At 37.7% G+C, this 19,086-nt stretch overlaps 1 protein-coding gene across 4 annotated transcripts; it reads right to left on the bottom strand.

Annotated features, from left to right (window-relative positions):
• Nucleotides 1-339: 339 nt before the first annotated feature.
• Nucleotides 340-18,297, bottom strand: LOC100538412 (mitogen-activated protein kinase kinase kinase 15-like). 4 transcript variants are annotated; one of them, XM_019621838.1, is made up of 10 exons: nucleotides 18,172-18,297; nucleotides 16,545-16,632; nucleotides 12,984-13,117; nucleotides 12,193-12,320; nucleotides 10,300-10,430; nucleotides 9,914-10,019; nucleotides 6,279-6,436; nucleotides 3,654-3,837; nucleotides 1,320-1,497; nucleotides 340-622 (listed from the first exon to the last, which is right to left on the bottom strand). In XM_019621838.1, exons 4-10 carry the CDS (start codon nucleotides 12,209-12,211, stop codon nucleotides 355-357), a joined length of 1,044 nt encoding a protein of 347 aa, XP_019477383.1. In that variant the 5' UTR covers nucleotides 12,212-12,320; nucleotides 12,984-13,117; nucleotides 16,545-16,632; nucleotides 18,172-18,297; the 3' UTR covers nucleotides 340-354. The 4 variants fall into 4 exon arrangements, with proteins under 4 accessions (XP_019477383.1, XP_019477380.1, XP_019477386.1 ...); XM_019621835.1 differs by having other exon boundaries at nucleotides 12,193-13,117; XM_019621841.1 differs by lacking the exon at nucleotides 340-622 and having other exon boundaries at nucleotides 1,468-1,551; nucleotides 12,193-13,117.
• Between the last annotated feature and the right edge of the window lie 789 nt (nucleotides 18,298-19,086).

The raw sequence follows: 19,086 nt of genomic DNA, 5'->3' as shown, positions 1-19,086 counted from the left end.
AAAAAAAGAAAAAAAGAAAAAAGAAAAAAGAAAAAAAGAAAAAAGAAAGAAAAAAAGAAAAAAAAAGAAAAAAGAAAAAAAAAGAAAAAAAGAGAAAAGAAAAATCACCAAAACTACATCTCACCAATCTCAGTCCTCTAACAACCAACCACTGCCCAAAGAGCAGGAACCCAGAAGCAGACAAAAGGTGATGTCTGGTACCCATTCAGACTACAGCAAAAGTTAAACACAGTTAAAGGTATTCAGAAGGAACAGCTCAACCACATGAAGTTTACACGCCATCAAATGCAAGTGTCACTGTATTTCTGGGCTACAGAAATGTAAAGTCCTATCAATTTACCGCTATTGGCATCTTCATTTATTAGTTTTCAGGAAAGGAGTGATGCTGGCTACTTGGCTTGTCATTTTCCTTTTGAAGCAGGAAAAGAAGAGCTGAAATGAAATTACCTGTGCAATACAGTCCTGCAAATTTGAAGCAACTTTATTCTGTTCTTCCTTGAGAATTTTATATAGAATTGCCCGGCGTTCGCTGTCCTTCCGTAGCAGGAACAAACCAGAATCCTTATCCTCACTGGAAGGAGAGAAACTTCTGTCTTCCAGGGCCAGACTCTCATCAGGCACGCTGCATCAGCAACAGGACCACAAATAAGAGACCTCAGAATTGCCCACATGGCAGCACTGTCAGTAATGAGCAGGGGTAATTGGTAGGTGCAAAAGTGAGTTAAACTATAGCAGGACATTGATCATACCGCTAAACACCAATTCTGAGAGAAAAGAGGATTCATATCCTCAGCTGATGAAAACCTCAGTGGTGGCACAACACTGATGTCACCCTGCTGAGAAATGACACCATCATCAGTCAGCACTAGCTCAGTTTTGGGGAGGAAAGCTGAGAATTTTGGGCTGAGGTTGCTGTTTATGTTTTCTGGTCCCATACTGTAGCACACTCATTTCAAAGTATTGGTTTGTGCTCTCTGATCAGCAAAGCTGTCTGCTACCCCTTTCTCATGTTCTCTTGAGAGTATTTGGAAGGGGGCAGCTCATCCACTGCTGAATCACTCAATGGGAGACCGACATTTATTCACTGAGGAAAAAAAGGTACGCAAATACATGGAATCTTTAAAGAGAAAGAATCACTGTTCATTAGTTAAATATAAGTAATGCTTAAATTAACTGGTATCTTGCCTGCAAACTCCCTCACAGTTTAACACACCCGCTTAACTAGTCATCACGTGAAATAAATGCCCCCAAATAGAATAAAACATGAATTAAATCCACATAGCCCTCACAAGTGTCAAATGAAAAGCAACTGTTTTTACCTCAATAAATGGGCAATGGGATGCCTTGTCTGAATCTCTGAAATGGATCTCTTCGGCCTTTCGAAAAACACGTCATGCTGTACATCGGAGTCTGGAGAAACAGAGCCATGCTCACTGCTGCTGCTGCCAGCCTGTTCTCCGTGGATTGACAGTGGGAGGGATGTGTTCCGATTGTAATCTGTGAGCAGACATCACAGAACATGGAGCACACAGAGGCAGGAAGAGCAACGTGCTTAAAAGAAGAAAAAGGAATGCCATTTTGGTACTCTTACTTGCATGCAGATGCACACCTCCTGTGTTGCTGTTCTCACAAAGGGCTACCAGTGGCAAACAGCTGTTTGAGGAGTCTGTCTTGGATGCACACGGCAATCACCAGCATAGCTGGATCCCAGCAGGGAGCACCCCCCCAGCCCAGCCCCTCCTGCCTCACTGGGACATTTCTGTGGCACTGAAGGACATGGTGGGCATAATGGTGATGGGTTTGTGGTTGGACTACATGATCTTAGAGGTCTTTTCCAACCTTAATGATACTGTGACTCCATTTCTCTGCTCCCACTCCAACACCTGCGGCATCAGCCTCATCTGCATCTCCCTCTGCCCTCAGTAAGGATTTCCTCTCTAACGTCCAGCCTAAAGGAAAGCTCTTGTCCCATTCCAATTCATCTTGAAAGAAAAAAAAAGTAACCTATGAAGAGCTTGCTGTAATCCTGATTGCCATTGTGCAGCTGTGTGATAGGAAAGCCAAGGAAGAAGTCCTGCCTCTCAGAGTCTGCACACGCATGAAGCTAAAATATCACAACAGTTTTGATGTTTGTCACTGGTGAATGGTGAAGGGAAGCAATGAGGTAGTGGGGGAGGAAGGGAGCTGGAAGTTAAAGTTCTTCAGACAGCTCTGATATTCTCCATAGTGCATGACAGATGTTCAAATGGCTGAGGTCAAACAGTCACAGAGATGAAACAAGATATGTCAAACTGTAAGAATGAGCTCAAGGCTTCTCAGCAGCACAGAAAATTGAAAGTTGCTGTCCCAGGGGTACAAGGATGAGATCTGCTGTGAGCTACTTTTATTATCAGAAAGGAAAAAAAGACAGAGATAGGATGGAAAGATGTGGGAAAAGATAGGAAATGGGTACTGAGGGAAATGGCGAGAAGAGGAACCGTCGCAGCTGCAGGGCCGTGGCCTGCTTCATGTCTCCAGATCCCTATAGAGATGGCTGTTGCAGACAACACAGTTCTCTCTGGCTCGAGGGCAGCCATGCACACATTCAGTTGCAGCTGCTGCCTTTCCTCCTCTCAAGCAGGATGCAGTGTTTGTATCATTTGTCTGCTGTGCTCATGGCCATGGTCAACACAGAGCTTGCTTCCTGCTGCTCCCAGTGCTCTCTTGCAGCAGCAGCTCCTTGGGTTATCCCAAAGAGCCCTACCATCAGAGCCCAGCTCTCCACTAACCCATTATGGCTTCAGGGACTGCAATTCTCTTCTCCCACTGCCTCTCAGGACAGAGACGCCCACTTCCTTTCTGAAAACAGCTCAGCTAGATGTTAATAAATAAATTAATTTCTAGTTCTCCCTCACGCCCCCTTTAGAATTCCATTCCTCTTCTTTCAAAAGTTCTCTGCCACAGGGAAAAAAGATAAAAAAGAGAAGCAATTCAGTTTGCACTGGAAACATGAGCATGTCTATGCGCAGACACAAGAAGTAAGATCACTGGATTTTCTTATTTTTTAAAATGGACAGTTGCCTCAAACACTGATTTATTTGGTAAGTCTATACTTACAGTTGCTTATCTTATCACTGAGAATGCGGCTGTTATACTGGGGAAGCAGGGGCAAACACGCTAGGTGGATAAAACTAAATAACCCCCAACACAGCTCCTTCAGCAAACAGAGCCAAATTTTCAAGTTCTGTATCAAGTTGGACAATGCTGACCAAATGTCGACAGAAACACCCGACAGATCCATTTCCAGGTGCCAAGGACCAGCTCCATGAAGCCCAGATCTCTGAGCTGTACTGAACTATGAACCTAAAATGCAGAACGGCTTTGGAGTCTTTACAGAACAACATTTTTCTATAACTTAAATTTCCTATAAATTGGTAATTTATTTGTGAGAGAAGGTAGAATTTGGTTGGGAGGTAATTACGCAGTACACAAAATAAGCAAGACATCATATTTTGAGGAAATTGTTAAATTTAAACATGTCTAATTACAAATAACATGTACTTTCGGCTGTTGAATTCCTGCTGATTTCTTGGCACAAGTAAAAGAAAGTACTTAATGACTCCAATCTTTTACGTAACCCTTACTAATGATGTTGACCCAGATTTGGCTGATACCTGAAGGCTTGAATGCGATTCTGCTTTTCTTGCCCTTGTTGACTTGTTTCAGGAAAGAATCTCTGAGCAAATCAGATGCTGTAGCACGCTTACAAGGATCAGGTTCAAAACAGAGCAAAATAAAGGCTTTTGCTTCAGCAGACAGCGATTCTGGAATTTCAGGATGAATCTTAAACATCCCAACCTGCAAGTAAAACACAAACACAAATTATTTTAACAAAGTGGCAAGGAGAGCACGGGCCAAAGTTTCTTAGCTTGACCCAGCACACTCTCACAGATGATACCTTCAAAGTGGAAAAGCAGCAAGCTAGGTGCCAACACAAAGCAGTGAAGTGACAGTAAGGCTCTGATCCTGTTTTACTGCACTGCAAATGTGGTTTGAATACCCACTGTGCTACACAAATATCAAGGTATAAATGTGTACAAACACGTACCTTCAGACAGTCTCAAGATCTGGACATCATCCATCCCAAGAGCTTCAAATGCTGTTTCTCACACTACCACAAATCCCTCCTGGGGTAGTGCACCCCATGTCTCTCAGCAGCTGACAATCCTGCAGCACATCAGTGCTCAGGATCAGGAATGACTTCCTCCTCCAATACGACTGCCTCACTGCCTGGGGCCTGCACCTGTCCTGCTCCTACTGCTGCCAAATTTCCTTGCACCAATGCTCACAATGACCTTGACTTTGTCACTACTCCCAGCACTCAGGTCAGATGTCTTCCATAGCCTTTCAGTGTTAGGGAACTGAAAACTGATGGCCAAAGGTTTATCGAGATGATCCCCCCAGAATTTAAGTAATGACAAATACACTACTTCAAGTTGCTCCCTTGTGATTTCTCAAGCTAATTCACTGCCCTCTTACTCTCTAATGCTGATCTGGCATTAAATGGCTTGACGTCAGAGCTGTGTAATGCGTGTCTGTCTTGTAGACTCAGCACCACTATACACAACACGCTCTGGTGACCAAGCAGAAAGACAGTGACCACAAGGGATGATGGCAGTCCAGCAGCTAAGCAGGTGCCAGCAGCTTGATAAAATGAGTAGTTATTTAAATAATCTCATTATAGAGCTGCATTAATATACTTTGGCACCATTACACACTTAACAGCAGCAATAAGCCTTCAAAAAAGCTGAAGCTAGAAGTGCTGAGCAGTGGTGCCTGTGTTTGAATGACAGTGCAGAAGATAAAATGCTAATAATGCATTATGCCTTCCAAATCAGAACGCTGAACACGTCCAAACCTCAGCACTGAACAAAAATTGAAGGCAACTTTATTTTAATGTATGCAACTTGTTAACCTCTGCAATTACATTGATGTATTTAATAAATAAATCAAAATGTAATCACAATGTACTTATGTTGTCTCCCATTGGCAAGACACAATATCAGAACACCCACCTTTTCTGTTGAAGCATTTCTATCTGATTTCTAACCCTGGACAGTTCTTTATCAATGGGCAATACCATGTCACCAATCACTTTTGCTTTGGGCAGAGAGAAGACAGCCAACAGCTCACTGGGCTGTGACCACTCCTCTCAGCATGCCCAACTCATGGTCAGCCCACTCCTTGGAGTGCTCTTGGAGACAGGCTCACCCAGCTGGCCTAACTGGGACAGTGTCACAAGCTGATGGCACCACAGTGCAGGGTTATACCCTTCAACACTAAACAAAAGCCAGGACAGTCCACAGTACAGTTGAAACAATATCAAAAACCATAGCCACCCTTTTCTTTGCCTTTTAGCTGTGGGGCATGGGACAACTCACAGGCCTAGTATGAAGCACAATGAATTGCAGTCCAGTTTACTACATGTACTGACAGTTATTTTTTATTTTGATATGGCTGCAGTAAGAATTACACCAATGTTCACATTGTGACTTCCAACAACATACCAGAAGAAGCCATTTAACAGTATTCATTTTAGAGTTTTTCAAGCACATTTATTAACAAAACTTTCTGGAGCATTTTCAAGTGTTTATTCATGTAGGCATCAAACCACAGAATCATTAAGTTTTGAAAAAACCTCTAACATCAAGTCCAACCATCAACCCATCACTATCATACAGATATGTTTAAAAAAAATAATTAAGTAGTAGAGACAACAATTCACCAAGGAGGTAGCTTTGATTTGAGAGGATTTAGGATGCAGGAGTCCCTCAGTACATACCAGAAGCTCTGGACTCCCTCTTCTACAATACTTTCTTATTATCTTGCAAAGACTGAGCCTTTGAAAGAGAAGGCAAACACATCCTCTTGGAGGAAGGCTTAAAAAAAATAAAGACTTAAAGGAGCAAAATTAGCTGTCATCTTTGGAGACTCTGGTTGCCAATAGGGAAATCAAGAACAGGAGAGAATACAGAAGGCAGAGCATACATGTTATCATACATTTTAACTCATTTCTGAGGTTGCTGCTCTGAGTCATGATCTATTACCAGCACAAAAATAAATTACTGCTCACTAGAGCAGAAGAGTACTTCAGTCAGAATTTAGAATACAGGTAGGACTGTGGCTTTGCACAAAATAATCCATATAACAAAAAGTTACTATCAACTGAATTCATATTTTAAAAATTAAATTAGAATTTGAAAATTTATCAAGTAGATAGTAAAAATCCATGTACTTACTTTAAACATTGCTGCTTGAGGCTCTCCTAGCTCATGAAATGGAGGCTTGCCTGTTGCCATTTCAATCATGGTACAGCCTAGCGACCAGATATCAGCTGGTGCACCATATCCTCGTGGTCCCTTGTCAATGATTTCTGGAGCCATGTACTGCAACGTGCCTGGTCAGGACAAAAAAGATTGCCAAGTTTTATGCATATTCTTCATTTTTACTAAAGAGAATAAACACACCACTAAACAATCCAAAAATTGACAAACGCAGCCCGTACAGCTGAAAGATTTGATTTCCAATACTGGCAGTGAGTAGACAGAAAGTTATGTTTCAGGATCTTTCCTATAAACTTTTTCATCTTTCTTATACAAGGCTTTAAACTGCTAAAAATATACTCAACAATCAAAATGTTTCCCTAGAACATGAAGTCACGTGAAATTTTTTTGCAGGCACTAAATTATAAAGATTATGCAGACAGGAGGTCATGAAAAACAGCAGTAACAGATATTGTTCATGAGAACAATTTTTCATATGTTTACTTGAATAATGAGAACATGGGCGCAGGACAGCATCTGTAACAAAGAAGTGAGCAGTTCAAGGAGAGGCCAAAATGCCTCTGCTGATAAAGACAGAAGATCTGAAGATGGGATTCTAAGGGGTAAGATATCTGCCAGTGGTGAGAAGAAGGCTAGAAGAAAGAAGCTCATGGGGAAAAAAGTGCAGTTCTAGACTGTGAAGTAGAAGTGGAGTGCTGAGAGTGCAAAGCAAAATGGTTTGATGGGTAAAGGTGTTACAAATAAGGAAGTGAGAGAACCAAGCAAGCAGAAGGGGCAAGCATACTTGTTTTTCACAACTTATTTTTGTCAGTCCTTCACCATTAGCAGACTAAGATTCATTGTAATACACAAACTAAATGATAGATATTTTTAGCATAATAACTATTAGAAATTTTTTCTTTAATAGTTTTTTTCATACTGGCAGTTTCAAATCTCTATTTCAATGTAGGAGCAAACTGTTTTTCATTTCAGATTGTTTGTTCCTGGGAACACTTCTCCATAACATTAAGCAAGATTTAATAAGATTAAACCTTCAAGAATCAGCCAACAAGGACTTAACAGTAGCTTAAAAAAGAAATCCAACATCTGCAAGAAATACCTGTAATGGTGATGAGAAGGTGTGAAAATCACACCTTGTGTACATGTTTACACATGTGTAAATAAGGTAAAATCCCAATTAAAAAAAACTCTATGAACAATGTGTCAAAGCCATTGTCCTGCTCAGGTATTTTGTTGTTGTTGTTGTTTCTTTTTTCTTTTTTTTTTTTGGAAACAGAATAATCTAGCAAGCAGATGAAGGTGGTGTTTTTGTTTTGTTTTTGTTTTAAACAAAGAATAAAGTCCTGTAAAAATAATGGAGTTGTGACAGTGCCACCAAGGAATAGCCAAAAAAAAGTATTGGTTTTGCACACTACAGTGACTGGGAATTTCAAAAAGTTAGTTTATACAAGTGGTTTGGTAAATGTAAGTTGATAAAGAATTTTCTTTTTCTTTTTAATCTGAAGTTTTACATAAAGGAAATTGAGACTGCAATCAAGATAAAATTATTACATTGTGACTACAAAACTCAAGGAGCTCATCATAAGTTGTAATTCAGTGAAGTCTTCTTGATGTGTTTGGAATTTCTGACAACCAGGGTTACCAGAAAGATGAAAAGAAAAACCTACTAAAACTTTTAAAGTTAGACATGTCGACAAAATAAGATCCTGCAGTTGGCTGTTAACAGATAAAACTGGATGCCCCTGAAGTTTGCATGTAGACAGTCTGAGTGTAATAACTAGCTATAAAACTGAGAAAGAAAAAATACAGTAAAAAACTACTGTACAAAAATGAAACAAGGATGGTCAACCTGGAATCACTGGTCTCCAATCATATACTCAGACAACTGACAAGAGGGCTTTACAAGAACTCAGTCCACATCAGCAAAGATATTCTCTGTGTTTCAACCACTACAGTACCTTTTTCCACACACACTTCTACCAGGTCTTTTACAGTATCTGTAAATCATTTTTCTGCTTAAGAATGCAATGAAACTACACTGTGGTAAAGCTATGAAGAATAAAATAGAGAATATCTGGTGAAGATAAAGGCATTGGATATTAGTACGTTCATTAAACTACTGTGGAACTACAGTTCAAGCCACAGCTTTGCCCTCAGGCTGTCTTGAATGGATGGATATAATGTTTAAACCACTAGAAGCCTGACCCTTGAATCACCTGACTGTATTGCATAACGCCTAAAATCTGCAGTTTATGTACTGAGTTAAGAAGCAAAACAAATAGCAAGAGAATTGTTAAGCCCTTCCAGGCAACAGCTTCCTTCCTGCTGATTTTAAATCCAAACTGAGAACTTAAGTAAAACATTTCTAGTCATGGTAAATTATACCTCTAAGGCACAAGCAGGACAGCAAACATACAAGAGAACAAAGAAGTGGAGCACAAGGAAAAATTTACCTTTTTTATTACTGTATGGGGACATTTCTTCAGATACTATTTCTCCATAAACCATCCCTAATAACAATTCATCTAACAACAATGACAAGGATAGATGTTGATGACAAAAACTGAAAATATTCTTTCCTAGATATCTGTATGCATTTGAAGAGCATTCATCCAGCTACTTAAGGAAGATAACTCATTAAGATTTGTTGAGTACTTTGGAAAACACAGTGAAACTCATTAAAGGAATGCTTCGGAAGGCAGCATGCAACCAGCTCTGTTCAGACATACTTTCATTTACACGCTTACCTGCTGCAATCAAAGAGATTTTTTCTTGGAGTGCTTCATTATAAGCATTAAAATGTTGCACTTATGATTCCAAGTTGCACAAAAAACCACATATTTTGTTCCCTTTAAAAGACTCCTAATATAACTGGATTCTAATTAAAATCATTAAAGATTTGCAGAAAACAGATTCATTTCAAATGCCTGCACCTGCTGGGATGTTGATCTCAGGAGGCAATCAACAAAAGCTCTGTTCAGATTTGGATGGAAATTTGAGGTCAAATTTCCAATTCACAATCTCTCCTAATAACTTACACTTCTAAACAGTTTGTTTTTTTTACTTATCACGTCAGAATCTTCATGATTTTGTAGTCACGGCTTCCTTTCTAAGAAAGGAGGAAATGTAGAGTCATCACCAGATCATGGGAAACCTTTAAACATAGGTTAGGTCTTCCGTGTTCCACATGACTGATGATTATGGACCCTTTTCCATACTTAAATTGCAGGCCAATGTGAGACTTGCAATCTGTGCTATCAGCCTATGCATATGGTCAAACAACAAATAAAAACATACCTGTTTTTTCCATTGATAAAATAATAATTATGCCACCATATTGCCATTTTACTGTCTGAAGTTTCAGCTGTTGTTCATTAAACGTTTTCCCCAAATGCTGCAAATTTTTACTACTTTGTGCCACAAAGGAACTTATAACACAGTTTTGCACAGAATAAAAGAAACCTAATCCTGTTTTCACCACCAATCCAAAGAGCCTCTTGGATCTAACCCTATCATGGGTCTAGCCCTAGATGACCACGAAAAATCTATATTAACAGTACCCTTAAAAATGTCTGTTCAATTGGTCTTACCCGTAAACGTTTCAGCACACGGATTGATTCCTGCCAGCCTTTTGGAAGTACCAAAATCAGATATCTTCACGACGCCACTATAGGTGTTCACCAACACATTATCCCCCTTAGGTTTGATGAAAGAGAGAAGGCATGAGATGGAAAGGAGAAAACAGGTAAGTGCAGATGCCAAATCCCACCCTCAATACTCTTACAAGTTTGTGGTCATCTTTGTAACATACATTTCTACAAATGAATTTTCCAGAAGCATCAAGAGATTGTTGTATTCCTTCCTTTATTTTTAAGCTTCCATGAAATTCTATTAAAAATTCAGGTTAGAGTAAAACTAACTGAAGTAAATAAAATGAAAAGCAAATGACACAAGACACACTAGAGGAAAAATTTACCTTTATATCTCTGTGTACAATCTGGTTCTCATGGAGATACTTAAGGCCTTCCAGAATCTGCTTGGTGTAAAATTTAATTGTGGGTTCTTTCATTGGACCCCACTTAGACCTCAGGAGAGCTGAGAGGCTGCCTATGTGATTTAAGAAGAAAGCATATCAAGGTAACAAAATCCCAAGATTAATATTAAATATTTAAGGCTAGATTAACCTTTTGCACAATATCCTAACACAGGAGAAATGCAGCATTTACAATCAAACCAAATTATTCCTAGTTCAGTCAAAGCAACTCATTTCTCCCTGCTCCTGACTGGCCATTTCTTTTTTGCCAGCTCTGCTTCCGTCTCTGTGACAGGAACAAATGTTATAATAGGGCTATATACATCTCCCTCACTTCAGTCTAACAACTGTGAAGATAACGACTAGCAACCATTTAACCCTTCATGAAATAATGACCATAACAGATGACACTGTATTATGTAATATGCTATACTTTGTGAACCAGATGCACAAGCAAATAAGCTGATTTACTTCAGAGAAAAAAGGAGAAAGAAAAAAAAACACAGGAAACAAAAAACTATTTCCTTGCAAATGTGGGACTAAGTCCTGGAAATTCCAAAGGAAAAGATGATGGAGCAATCTTAAAGAAACAAACTAATGAATGTTCAGAGAAAGAGGTTAGTCATCTACAATTTCCCTATCTTCAGTAGGTTGAGTCTTTTATTAAATTACACAAATACTCTAGACACGAGCCAAAATAAAGACGGTCTATCTTTTTCTGTTCATAATAAAAAAGGTGCAGTCATTCTGTTTAATGCCAGACAAATTCAGTTAAAGGGATTTGTAGCCTACATCAACAGCTTTCTAAAACAAAGTTCGGTCAAAGAATCTTGCATAATCTGAACAGCTGGTTTCTTTTTAACACTGTTTGCAGAGTTAAAAAATAACAGAATTGGTTCAATATGCTGGCATTAACAACTAATCATAGCACACTCCACTGTGCAAATATGAATAGGGGAAAAAAAAGCAGGTAAACAGCAGCAGCTGACGCTTTTAACAAGTGTAGGAAAACAAGTGGAAGTGTTGATTTAATTTCATTACATTAGCACATATCATTGCCTCAGCTAAAAAGAGAAAAACAACAACAACAAAAAAGTAAAAATCAAAGCTCTTTGATCAGACGGTTACCAGAATTCAAAATAAAAATCTTCCCAATGTTTAATGCCCCAGATACATTTATTTAATCTGTGAACGTTTGTGTCTGGATCTTCCATAGAAGATCTGTTCTTCTGTTTTAGTTTCGCAAGTTACAAAACTGACAACACTCATCCTGACTTCTACTGACATATACAAAAGGGAGATGGGAGTGTAACCTAGAGTAGGTGAAGAGAGGGACTTAAATATAGAAAAAGTTACAGGAACAAAACTGTAATTTATGAGCAACAGAAGCAGACCCCTTCCATCTTTGATTTGTCAAGGAAAAGCACTGTTTGAAAGTAGCAGGTACCAACTAATATTCAGTTTGCTCAACCTGTATTACTACGCAACAGAAGCTATCTTAAAAGCTCCAGTTATTTAGTTGCTCAGGCTAAAATGAAATCAGAGCTCTATCTCTACTGATTTATAGCATGTGAGGACTTGACACCAAACATTACATAGTTTTTCCCTGGTTTTCTCTACGTTTATAATTATTACAGGAGAGGAAGAGCAGTCTGGGAGCTGTATACTTCAAATCATTCTTCACACACAAAGAACGCCACCGTTAATGAATGTCTCAACAGAAAAGCCAAATACAGTGCACAAACACATTAAGTGCCCATTCATTGGCTTTCATGAAGTTCAGGCTCCCAACTGCTTTTAGTTTCTTTGAGAGATTAAGTTCAGAATATTACAAACCTCCTGGCACCTGCTCCATAAAAATCTTAATGTATCCATCCTCTGAAATGGATCCAAGATATTGGACAACATTCCGATGCTTTAAATATTTATGCAGTGCTATCTCTTCATGAAGAGGCTGAGAATATCTATTAAAAACAAAACACACAAAAAACCAAGGAGCAGCGCATGGTGGGGGAAAAGGCTTTAGGCTATGTTTAAATGATATTTTGCAAACAGAATGGATTATAGTGATATTGATCCAACTCTCAGTAAACATCTTGCCCGTGACTTTCAAAATGGAGAGTGACTGGCTGCCTGCTGGGAAAAAGCAAAGGTAGATCTCAGAAGTACTGAGGAGGAGAAACATGCCCTCAAATAACATATTTACACATTTACACATCTGCTTTGTTCTGCGTAGTACCTTCACTTTGAAAACTCCTTTTATCCTTTCTCTCCTCCTTCAAAGGAATATAGATGAGGTACAACTGCAACTTTAAAAACAAATTACTTTTTCTAGGATTTAAGATAGATATATTGTCAAATGGTATCATTTTTATAAAGTTTATACATACACATATATATACACATATACACGTAAATACATAGGCATACACATTCCCAAATAATTAAAAGTCCTCATTCTCCAAAGGCTGCTGAGGAATACTAAGAGGAAACAATAACTGAATGTGAGTGTACTGGGACATTATAAACCAACCACATAGAAATACTTGCTGAAAAGAGCCAAGTTTTCATCAAACAACTGCAGTTCTCTCATCAGTACGTACACACAACAATAAGCTTGCTCTTACCTGCTGTCTCTCTCAGGTATTTCTTTGATGGCTATTCGCACCTGGTTGCTAAGGTCTCTTCCAGCATACACTATCCCATAAGTACCTTTTCCTAGAACTACTCTGTCACCCTTCTCATCATAATCATATTCGTACTGCAAACAGATAAGACAAACAAAGCAGTGCATGAATTGTGATCAATAGCATTTCAGATTACAGAGAGGTTTAACAGCAGTTCTGCACTACACTGAATTAGTACAGTGCAGAGTAGCTACTGCAGAGGAGATGGTATCTACCCAGCAGCCTCATGCATTACGCAACTTTCAAAATGTCCACATTTTTTCTTTACGAAACATCTTCCCCAACCAACTTCCAAATGCATTCATCCAAAAAAAAAAAGGAACACAATAGTAAATTAAGCTCAGTGAAACAGTGTTATCAAAAGACAGTTCAGATGTCATGATTGAGATTTGCTGACAGAGCCTTCATATTGTAAACATATGGTCCATGTGTACAAAACCTAAGATTTCATAAGTAAAATTGGCAGTCTCCATATATCAGTTCGGATGAACAATTTTCTAATACCTTGAGCTTAGCCACAGCAAAATTCACTTCTGACACTCCTCATTACTAGTTCATCCTCCGCAAGGATTATTAAAAATAAATAAAACGTTGTATTCACTGTTATTGAAACATAGGTGGTAGTATGGCCCACTATGTAAGTCATTGCTGGTTCAAACTTCACCAAAGCTACACTAATTTACACTGCCTTGTGGCCTTGTCTCTTGTTGTGGTCTAATTAATGAACTCCTACAAAAAGGCCAGTGGAAAAGCCTGTTGATGAGTGATGTTTAATCAAAGAAAATTCAGATACTAAATTAATCCTAGTTTCTTATGGAGATTGGGTTAAACAGAGCACTTTTGATTCCAATTCCAATTTTAAAAGAAGTTGATAAAGGCTATTAAAAAAGCACTTTTGCAAATATATAAGAAAGGAACTGCTAAATTTCATAGATTCAGATATAATCAGGATTTGCACAGACCTCTCTCTGTATCTTCTCAAGTCACAGATTTCCCATATAGGAAAACTGCATAATGTCCTCTGCTGCTCCATATGAGTTCCCTATTTATTTATTTATCTATTTAAAGCCACAACTACTGGTGCTTCTATTCATAACTATTACTTCTATTTCATCTATTACCTCATACAGAATATAGACTTGAGATCCATTACCTTGAAATGAAGGAATCACCCTTTTTACTGTGCAGGTGACGGAGCACTGGCCAAGCAGCCCAGAGGCTGTGCAGTCTCCTCCTTGGAGATCTCCAAGAGCCACCTGGTCATGGGCCTGGCACTCTGCTCTGAGTGTGCTACTGGGGCAGGGCCTGATGGACACAGAGTTGTGTGCCAGCATCAGACATCCTATGAAATGTCTTCTGACTTTTCTTTGTAGTTCTGGTATTGCGCTGTCCATGTGTCGTGGAAACTCCCTCTCCTCTCTCAGAAAAGATGAGATGTTTCCTGTCACTATATGGAAGGTGTTAAAGAAAAACTGTCTGTCGTTTATCTTAACAGCATATTCTTCTCAGTGGAGCGAAACTTGAGTTAGCTTAGCTTAAGCACAGTTTCATTTTCCATGTTTCAGCACTTTACAATTACAACATAATCTTGTTATATGATAGGCACAACTGACCTAAAATACCATATGTAAAACTTGTCAAGTTCTTCGCTAGTAACACATCCAGCTTTCACAGCTATCATATGACATCAAACTGAAAGAATACAGCAGTCACGTTGCGGAATTTAAGATTGACAGCAATCCCATCTGCAACAGTCTAGTCCGAAGGCAGCTCTATAATCACTGCATTCTCCAGTTTGCGTCCCATCAAACATGAGAATTGATGAGATTTATAGTTCACTGCTAGTCAGTAGACATTTTAAGACACCATATATGTTTAATGCTACTTTCCAACAAGCACAAAGAAAAATTGAATCAATCACTGCTCATTGCCATAGATCTGAACATGTGATCTTCTGCATGTGCAATTCAGCCATGACGTAGGAGTAAACAAGTCTTACAGTTGACCTTCTGTACAAATGTGGGTCAGGAATGTCTGACCTCCAATATATCCTATGTAGAGCACAGTAGGAACATTAAAAATGATAGGAACTTCTTCAATATCAATATCCAGAAACAAATATTCTAAGGCAGAAAGAACTGCCAAACACACTCTCCTTTCAAGTCTGTTAGTTGCAGAGATCTAAACAGTAGCTGCTTTCAAGCAACACTGCAATTCAAAATATACGTCATCTCAGAATAATATTATCACAGGGATTCTAACTCAAATGACCATTTTTCCCCCAAATTACGCTCAAGGCTATTTTTCCCCTTTCCCATGTGTTAATATTTGCTTTATTAATTGTAAGAATTTCTGATTTCTCTATGCTTTTCAAGTTCATCAAACAGATATAAAGGTGCTTTTTCCACATGGTCTCATTCAAAAAGATCTCAGATTGCAGGAAGGCATTAAGCCTCTTACTTAGATTAAGCAAATTTATCTTTCCCTTAGTATCTCAAATTCTTTTTTAATTTCCTCACCTAAGACAGTAAGTACAAGGTGATAATTCTGAAAACATCAGGATATATACTCATAGAATGATGTAGCTTAAAAAATCTAACAGTAATTTGGTCATTTCTTCATACTCCATTGACTGATGCAGGATTGTTTTCCATTGTGCATTCCTTTTTTAAAAGACAAACTACAGTGAACTCACTTCCTGTGAGGGATTATTACACATCTAAATAGACGGATGTTTTGAGTTTTTCCTGCCATAAGCTAAGTTCATAAATATGCAATGTAAAACTGGCAGCTATAGATTATACACTTTCTTTGCCAAAGCAGACCCTGATCCTATAATAAATGCCAAGACTACATATGCATGTATTAAACTGGGCTTAACAGGTGTTCTTATCATGTCCTTTTCACTTGAGGAAAAAATTCTGTCATCAATATGTGCAAATTTTAGTGCAAAAATTCTTCTTCCCCACAGTATGAAATTACTTGCAACAGTACAGTAAAGGGTCATCTATTCCTTTTGTCCTCTTCTGACGCCTCAATTACTACAAAGGTTCACTGTTGTTGCCTTTAATTTTAAGTACAATGGAACTGGTAGAATAAGACAGCAGAAAGACATCCAAATCAAACAGACCACAATTGGGTTTTTACACTCAGTTACAACAACTGTATCTTTTCTTTACCCTCTTGAGCCAGCTGGTATCAGATGATTCTTATCTGTAGATTGTTTGCAGTGTAAATATAAAATCAGTAACACAATTCTTCAGGGATTTATACAGTTTACAGTACTAGCAGGATCATTTCATTTAAAATGAGTAGTTTTGGTTTTTTGTTGTTTTTTTTTTTCCCCTTAACTAGTAATGTAATTCTGGTCACAAATACAAGCTGAAACTTCACATATAATTAAGTAATTAAAAATTTTATTTATTGTTTTTCCAGTGTACTGTCAGCAAGGAAAACGGAGAAAATGATTCAGGGTTCTTTGATCTTTTAACACTGACATACCTCCAATGTTTCTCCATCTATTTCTCCTTCTAGCTCCAAAGTACTGCCAACTGCATCAGACAAAATTTCTTTCACCAACCCACAGAATCTAAGAAAGCAATAAATAGCAGAAGATCAAAAAAAAATAATAGCCCTTCAGCAAGAAATTAAGTACATTCTTTCCAGGATGGGCTTTGCTTCCAAGCAAACAAATGGAGTAGCACAATCAGACACAGGTTTCCTTCATTATTTATTTTTGCCATACTTACCCTATTTTGAAGGAGGAAGAACATAAATACACTTTGAAAACCCTAACAATTTATAAAATTATTTTTATTTGCTCCTGCAAAAATAAATACTTGTTTGTAATTGTATATTGAAATCTTGGTAGATCCAACACAAATATTTTTGCTGCATAGTTTGATGTTAGGTGCTTATTAAGTCCTTATATTTACAAATGTAATTAGAGAAAAAGTTGAGACATTCAACATGTATTGATTTTCAGAGGTTCAGTCCTGTGGCACAAGTTTGTAACATCACGTTTGGTGGTTCTTTTGCTGTGCAGTAATAGGAATTCTATTATTTTCAGTTTAAGTTAAATGTTCCCACAGACTTTGGTTGCAAGTGTCATTCCTCACTATTTATGAAAATCCAAAGTTGTCATTTCTATTTGGGCATCCAGAAAGACAACAAAATAGAAAATGTACCATATTCTTGAAAAAAAGGATTTTAACCAATTTCACCTAATCCTTTGAGATGGAGAACATTAAGCACAAGACCAAGTTTTCCTGTAGACTTCTGTGTGAGCCACCTTTTTTTTCCTTCTCAAATTCCATAATAAGTGGTTACAAATTATTAACAGTGATTATAAAATATTTACAACATCTCTTTCATTGACTAACAGGGACTTTCTTCTGGAACAGACTCCTGTTGTGCATTAAAAATCATTCTTAAAGAAAAGCTATATTTCTTTATTACAGAAACTGCAATGCCAAATTAATGCTTCACAGGTAACCATTTTGATGCTTCATTTCTTCTAAGCTTTGCACTCCACAGAACAAATGTCAGTATCTGTCCCCAGAAAGAATCTGGTCTATATTTATGTCTGAAACTTAGTCAGTAGGTTTACTGTTAAGAGATAACAATCGTTATCACAGAATATCTGAATACAATTGTCCTTGCTCATTGCAGGGGAGTTGGACTAGACCCCCTTTAAGGGTCCTTTCTCAAACCATTCTGTGGCTAACCGTAACAGGTATCTTGACACAATGCAAGTCAGAATTTTCAATGCATCCAGTTGCTCTTATGTAAATCAAACTGTACAGGTATGCAAGGGAATCTAAATCATTATTGTACCATGCATGACAAGGCCAAGAGACAGAAAAAGTAGTAGTTATACATTCGAATAAGCTACTTAAACTGACCAGAATCAGTCAACACGTATGATGGGACTTTGCTCTCATCACCTTAAATACCACTTAAAATATACTTAAAATTTAGCTCGTTGCTTCTCAATCAAGTAAAAAGAAATGAAGAAGGTAAGAAGAAAAAAAAAAATGTCAGGCAAAATTGTTAGCTTTCAATTTTTACTAAATTAATTACATTTGGGACATATTTTGCATGTAGTACCCACAGAAAATGAACTCACCTACTACACTGGTTTTCTGTAGAAAAGTAGATTTGAAAATCATCAGAGTTATCATGCACATAAAGAAAACAACATCGTTCATCAAACTTGGAAATACTGTAAAAAGAAACATTGAGAAAAGATTATTTTGGACATAACTATTAGAAGAAGCAGAAAAAAGAGGTGGTAATTTTAAATTGAATTGAAATCTCTAACAAATATGTTCTTCTTAGAAGCTATAAGCAATTATATTAATCTTCACTACATCTAGAAGCTTTGAGTTTATTTATATCCTTGAGACTAAAAACCTACCCCCAGTTTGATTAATGTCTAAGCTACTGCTTATTTTGGTAAGATGCTGACTTATATCAAGTGCTTTAAGCTTTGTTGCCCTTCTTCCCTTCCATCTTCACATAGTTCTGTCAGATTTCAGGGTATTTCTTGATACCACTATGGAAGTGAATTGTTTTGAAAACAATATAGATATCGTGAAAGTCTTTCTTTTAAGCTTGACCCAGTATTTCATATTTTTATACTTCCATTACACTCACAACAAAGCTGAGCAGTGAGATACAGTGAGCAGATCCTTCACAGTATATATTTTTATGGCTTTAATACTAATAAACAAGTTTTAGGATGACCAATATTTACTCCAAACTGCAGCAATGATTCTGAAAAAGTGATTATTTATTGCATATTGTGTCTTTCCAGTGTTACAAATAGCTCATCTAAATGCATTGAAGCTAAAAGCGAAGAGGCCATTAAGCAGAATGGAAATACGAAAGTAAACCCAGGAATGAACCTCCTATCATTCCAAACACTTCAGTAGCATTCTACATAAGTGCTAAGCTATAATTGTTAAGGGACAGACATTATTTTTATGCATTAAATGAAGATAATTTTTGTTATTGTCTGGTTGCTCTAGTCAAACTCTTT

This window comes from Meleagris gallopavo, chromosome 1 (genome assembly GCF_000146605.3).
Source record: "Meleagris gallopavo isolate NT-WF06-2002-E0010 breed Aviagen turkey brand Nicholas breeding stock chromosome 1, Turkey_5.1, whole genome shotgun sequence".
Lineage (NCBI taxonomy): Eukaryota > Metazoa > Chordata > Aves > Galliformes > Phasianidae > Meleagris > Meleagris gallopavo.
This window is presented reverse-complemented; position numbering and strand designations above follow the sequence as displayed.